This window comes from Ruditapes philippinarum, unplaced genomic scaffold (assembly GCF_026571515.1).
Source record: "Ruditapes philippinarum isolate M1 unplaced genomic scaffold, ASM2657151v2 ctg331_1_1_1_1, whole genome shotgun sequence".
In the NCBI taxonomy this organism is placed as follows: Eukaryota; Metazoa; Mollusca; class Bivalvia; order Venerida; family Veneridae; genus Ruditapes; species Ruditapes philippinarum.
Window position 1 is genome coordinate 136,421 of NW_026855427.1, and position 6,708 is coordinate 143,128.

The 6,708-nt window shown below is 36.1% G+C and overlaps 2 protein-coding genes across 2 annotated transcripts; both read right to left on the minus strand.

Annotated features, from left to right (window-relative positions):
• Nucleotides 1-1,815: 1,815 nt before the first annotated feature.
• Nucleotides 1,816-6,019, minus strand: LOC132743287 (uncharacterized). The gene is made up of 2 exons (XM_060731825.1): nt 4,220-6,019; nt 1,816-1,951 (listed from the first exon to the last, which is right to left on the minus strand). Exon 1 carries the CDS (start codon nt 5,835-5,837, stop codon nt 4,224-4,226), a length of 1,614 nt encoding a protein of 537 aa, XP_060587808.1. The 5' UTR covers nt 5,838-6,019; the 3' UTR covers nt 1,816-1,951; nt 4,220-4,223.
• Nucleotides 2,168-3,226, minus strand: LOC132743278 (uncharacterized). The gene has a single exon (XM_060731811.1). The coding sequence runs from the start codon at nt 3,224-3,226 to the stop codon at nt 2,168-2,170; it is 1,059 nt and encodes a 352-aa protein (XP_060587794.1).
• Nucleotides 6,020-6,708: the final 689 nt, after the last annotated feature.

Below are 6,708 nucleotides of genomic sequence, written 5' to 3' on the forward strand. Positions count from 1 at the left end.
TAATTGTTTCATCACATTGTTTTTGTATTACTAAATGGATTAAAACCAAGTTATTGTTTCGTATCATTGGCCTTGTATTAGTGAATAGCTTAAACTCGGTTTTTTTGTTTCATATCATTGTCCTTGTGTTAGTGAATAGCTCAAACTCGAATTATTGTTTCATATCATAGCCCTTGTATTAGCGAATAGTTTAAACTCGGGTTATTGTTTCATATCATTGTCTTTGTATTAGTGAATAGCTTCAACTCGAATAATTGTTTCATCACATTGTTTTTGTATTACTGAATGGATTAAAATCAAGTTATTGTTTCGTATCATTGGCCTTGTATTAGTGAATAGCTTAAACTCGGTTTTTTGTTTCATATCATTGTCCTTGTGTTAGTGAATAGCTCAAACTCGGGTTATTGTTTCATATCATAGCCCTTGTATTAGTGAATAGCTTAAACTCGGGTTATTGTTTCATATCACTGTCTTTGTATATATTAGTGAATAGCTTAACTCGGGTTATTGTCTTGAATTAGTGAATAGCTTAAACTCGGTTTTTTGTTTCATATCATTGTCCTTGTGTTAGTGAATAGCTCAAACTCGGGTTATTGTTTCATTTCATTGTCTTTGTTATAGTGATTATCTTAAACCCGAGTTATTGTTTCGTATCATTGGTTTTGTATTAGTGAATAGCTTAAACTCGGGTTATTGTTTCAAATAATTGTCCTTGAATTGGAAAATTTGGTTACAAATTAAAGTTTTATGAGTAAATACGAACCTACCTGACACTGCCTTAGATAATCTCTATCTGACCATATAAACCCGCATATTTTTTTAAGCGCCGGATAATAAACCTCTACTGATGACGTATTATCCGGAACCACGTGGAACACGCTCTCCCATGATTCAGTTTCTTGAGCGGCCCATTGACCAACTCAAAATAAAACACATGGGGAGGTGGGAGGGCAACCGGCAGTGTCAGGTAGGTTCGTATTTACTCATAAAACTTTAATTTGTAACCAAATTTTCCAATTTTATTTCGTAAATACTTCTCCTACCTGACACTGCCTTAGATAATATAAGATTCCACAGCAGTACAAACTGGGTGGTGGGATCATTTTATTTTCTTAAGTGAAAATTTAATTATTTTAATTCCACTCACCTAAAAATGTGTTCCACATCATTGACTGAAACTTCAATAAAATGCGATTTCCCATAATCACTTCTTAACTATGTACAGATCCACTGTACCACAGTGGTAACACTTGTCTTAACCAATATAATTGTCCCATAATATACAATTGTTTAATAAAAACTCCTACTTGCAACCCGCTCAGGAGAAAACTTTTATCTGTGTTTTCTTACACATCAAGTACTCTAGTACCCATAGTCTTCAAATAATATTTTACAAATGTGGTCTCCCTTGACCAATCGGCTGCCTCCATAATGTCCTTGGAAGATGTTCCTTTGAATCGTGCAAAAGAAGGTCCATAAGATCTGGTTTGATGACCATGCACTCTACCAGGGTTCTTCTTAGCCAACTTGTAACAAAATTTAACAGTATTAGTTAACCATCTAGAAATGGTCTGACATGACACTGGTTTATGAGGCTTATTGACAGCCAAAAATAGTTTGATAACCTCTTCAGACCCTGATTTTCTAAATTGTTCTGTGTTCCTAAGGTAATATGTCAATGCTCTCTTCGGGTCCAACAACTTATCTTTTTGAAAAGAAGGCACAAAAATGTTACTACTAGTGTGACCAGGTCTGTCTTGTTTAGCTAATCCAGTTCTGATGAAAGTAATACCTTTCTTCTGTACATTAACAGATTCATCACCAAGCTGAAGTGATTGTATGTCACTGCATCGACGAAATGTAGTTATGGCAATCAAAAAACAAGTTTTCCAAGTTAGGTATTTCAAAGCAGCATCCTTCAAGGGCTCAAATGGAGACATCTTCAAAGAACCTAAAACGATACAAACATCCCATTCAGGAACAAGTTTCTTAATAGGGGGTCTTTCATTAAAAACAGCTCTTAACATTCTTATCATGCATGGATGCTGTCCAATTGCATAATCATCTACCTTAGGTAAAATTGAAGAAAGCATAGACCTATACCCATTAATTGTTTTGTAAGACAACCCTTTTTCAAATAAAAAGGTTATAAAATGAATGCAATCTTTTAAAGATGGTTCATATGGATTAATTTGTTGTGAAGCACACCAACAACGAAATTGTTTAAATTTGGAACTATAGTCTTTTCTTGTTCCCATACGCCAAGATGATTTGAGCAACTTTCTAGCTTTTTTAGAAAATCCCTTTGTCGACCACATTCGGTCGACAACATCCATGCAGCCAAGTTCAGTTTCTCTGGTTCTGGGTGGAGAACTTTTCCCTGACATTGAGACAACAGATCTGGACTGCATGGAAGTTGTAGAGGATTCGCAACTAACATGCTGAGAAGTGTGGGGAACCATTGTTGACGAGGCCAAAAGGGTGCTATCAGAATGACTGTGCACTTGTACTGTTTCATGTGAGAAAGTACTTTGGGTATAAGTTGTATTGGTGGGAAAGCATACGCAAACATGTTCTGCCAAGCAACCGACAGGGCATCCGTCGCATATGCATACTGGGACGGAATCCAAGTGCAAAACAACATTGTCTTCTTGTTCTTTTCCGTTGCGAAGAGATCCATTAATGGATGACCCCACAGATTGAAAATTTTCTGAAGAAAACAATCTTTCAGAGACCATTCTGAATCCCTTATCTCCTTCCGAGACAAAAGATCCGCAAGACAATTTTGTTTGCCCTTGACATGTGCTGCTCGAAGTAATATCTTGTTCTCCAAAGCCAGATTCCACAAATCCCAACTCATCTTGCATAATTTTGGGGACTTGGTGCCCCCCTGTTTGTTTATGTATTGCATCACTGTCGTATTGTCGGTTCGAATCAGAACATTCTGAGATTTCACAAATGGTAGGAAATGAGACACAGCTAGCAATACTGCTTTCATTTCCAGACAATTTATGTGCATAAGTTTCTGACTCGCAGACCAACGGCCTTGCACTGTATAACCCTTCATATGTGCTCCCCAGCCGTATAAACTTGCATCGGTGGTAATTATATGTGGGTATGACCTTGTTTGAAAATAATAACCCTTCAGAATGTTCTGATCCTGTAACCACCATTTCAGATGTAAACGAAGCTCTGGAGTCAATGGAATTATTTTTGATAAATTCATGCTGACTGGACTCCAATTTGCTAGTAAAAATAACTGAATAGGGCGCATGAACAGTCGTGCATTTGGTATGAGCAACAGACAAGAAGCAATCTGGCCAAGAAGAACAAGAAAATGTTTTGCTGTTGGTTGAACCGATAGCAAATCGATCACAGACGTCTTTAAATTTTTTACCCTTGTTTCCGTCGGAAACACATGACCTGTTTTCAAATGAAACAAACCGCCTATGTAAGTTAAATCTTGACTTGGGATTAAATTTGACTTTTCTTTGTTTACTATGAATCCTAGTCGAAAAAGGAGACTTAAGATTGAATTTCTCTTTAGAAGTAATTTGTTTCTGGTTTGATCTACAGCTAGCCAATCGTCTAGGTAAGATGCTAGACGTATATTCTGACGATGTAAATGTGCTGTTACTGTAGCTACAATTTTTGTAAAAACCCTTGGACTCACTGTTGGGCCGAAACAAAGAGCTCGAAATTGATAAACTTGATTTTGGAAATAAAAACGAAGAAATTTGCGATGTCCCTTGTAAATCTTTATATGAAAATAAGCGTCTTTTAAGTCTAATGTTAGACCCCAGTCTCCTTTTTGAACTAGGTTCAGGACTTTGCTTAACGTGTCCATTTTGAAATGAAGTTTCCTTAAATACTTGTTCAGAGGCTTTAGATTTATCACCGGTCTCATTTCCCCATTTTTCTTTGGTACTAGGAATAAAGTGCTGTAAAAACCGGCATGTGCAATAGTTTTGTCTACTTTTTCGATAGCTTTCTTTTTTAAAAGATTTTCTATTTCTAAAGCTATAAGATTTGTTTGAAAAGATGGAACTCGAGTTTCCTTTATTCCATTGAAAAGTGGAATCTTCAAAAATTCTAGCTTGTAGCCGTGTTGAATTATTTCTAGTACCCATTTGTCTGTCGTTATATTTTTCCATTCTTGAAAAAAATGAGACAAACGGCCTCCGACAGGTATTTCTGGAAACTTCGCAATAACACTTACCTTGTCATTTTTTAACTGTGTCTCCCAGTCGTTCCTTGACACTTGAACGTCTGGTAAAATCTGGTTTTCCTCTAGTAGAAAAACGTCTTCCACGTTGATACTGAGATTTTTCCCCTTTTTGAATGCGTGGAATGCGAAAATCACCAGAGAAGTTTGACGGTGTTCTAGCAGTAGTCATGCTAGAAACAGTAGCAGAAGGCTTAGATCTCTTCAAGTTTTGGTAAGACTCCTCTGTGACTGCCTTACGTTTTCTATTTAAACCTAACTCCGGAAAAAGTTCCTTTATAGCTTTCCTTTTGTCTTTTCTATTTTCCAAATTAGAATTAAGTTGTGAACCAAACACCCCATCACTTCTAAGTGGCAAGTTAGAAATAGTGTCCCTATCCCTAAGTTTAAACAATTTAGTGTCTGCCATTGCTAATTGCCTTCGACCTATATGGTGAAAAGCACCTGTTCTGCCAATTTGTTCTAAACATTTTGTTGATATAGCAAAAATGTCACGAATTTGCGTTGTACATTTTTCTTTATCTAAGGAGTCATCTTGAAAAGCTACCATTAATTTACCAAGACACTGCTGCGTGTATAACTGCATAGTAAGCGCATATTTGGCTGCTTGTTGACCTTTATACAAAATATGTTCCACCATTTTACATGGCTGATTGAATAAAGAAGTCTTTTTTGATGTGAACGCGGCTTTTGAGCCATAATTTTCAACAAGGAGATCCTCAACCATATCATCAAGAGATGGGACTTGTAAAATTTTTTCAGTTTCTGCGTCTACAGGAAATAACTCCTCATAATTATCCCCCGTAGCTGTCAAAAATGATGGCTGGTCACAATGCCAACTATTATTAAGAGTTTCTTTCTGAGAATTGTCAATAGAAATGCCCATTTTAACAACATCCTTTTTAAATTTGGCATCATCACCAAAAACTTTGAACAAGTCTAAATCATTTTTTGATTGAGAATCTTGTACACTTATGTTTTTACTAAGACTTTCAGTCTCTAAATTCCTCACAGAACTTTGACTAGGGCTATGTAAAGGGCTCCTAGATGGTGAACGTGATGATAAATGAGTTTTATTACCTTCATCAGATGAAAAACCCGTAGATCTGTCATATAAAGACAATTGGTCTTCATCACTAGGACTACTATCCGAAAAAGTGTGCATCGAAAACCGTTCACTTCTACGGTGACGGCGAGAATGGCTACGTTTCTGCCTTTTTGGCGAAACACTCTTATCAAGTCTATGCCTTTTTGGCGAACATTCAGAGCTGCCTTTCTCTTTGTTTTGAAGTAAAGACGAAATGACATTCAACGACTGCTTAATTCCAGACATTTCTGAGCTAAGTCCATTGAATTTAGATGACCATTTTTCTTCCATTTGGTCATAACGCGATGTTCTCTTCCTTTTACCCGACTTTGGGTCCTCGCTACTTTTCTCGGAACGTTCAGTGTTTGTGTCCGAAAAACGGCTAGAAATATCTTTATCCGAAGGAATTTCTCCTTCCTCTATCGCTACTACACCTTTCCTTACCTGAACTTCCGCCATTAAAACAAAACAAATTAAATAAATCCAACAAACAATAAAATTTTCACGCGAGTGGCACACTTCCATGTGCTCAATGGCCGCTCAAGAGAAAAACTGAATCATGGGAGAGCGTGTTCCACGTGGTTCCGGATAATACGTCATCAGTAGAGGTTTATTATCCGGCGCTTAAAAAAATATGCGGGTTTATATGGTCAGATAGAGATTATCTAAGGCAGTGTCAGGTAGGAGAAGTATTTACGAAATAAAATTAGTGAATAGCTCCAACTCGGGTTATTGTTTCATATCATAGCCCTTGAATTAGTGAATAGCTTAAACTCGGGTTATTGTTTCATATCATTGTCTTTGTATTAGTGAATAGCTTAAACTCGAGTTATTGTTTCATATCATTGTCCTTGTATTAGTGAATAGCTTAAACTCGAGTTATTGTTTCATATCATTGTCCTTGTATTAGTGAATAGCTTAAACTCGAGTTATTGTTTCATATCATTGTCCTTGTATTAGTGAATAGCTTAAACTCGAGTTATTGTTTCATATCATTGTCCTTGTATTAGTGAATAGCTTAAACTCGGGTTATTGTTTCATATCATTGTCCTTGTATTAGTGAATAGCTTAAACTCGGTTTTTTGTTTCATATCATAGCCCTTGTATTAGTGAATAGCTAAGCTCGGGTTATTGTTTCATATCATTTTCCTTGTATTAGTGAATGTTTCAGGATTCACCTTTAAATAGGAAAGAAAGATTAACAAAATCAAACTGTAATAACAATAAACTAAAATAATTATATGTGTTTACTTATTTACAATCCAAGAAATTTTTATCAATTTTTATGCATTTTGTCCACATTTCCTTGACACTTTTTGGTATTTCATGTTAACTATGTCTCGCTGAAATCCCTATATATGGCAGGATATTCACTATCTAAAACAGTTTTCACATC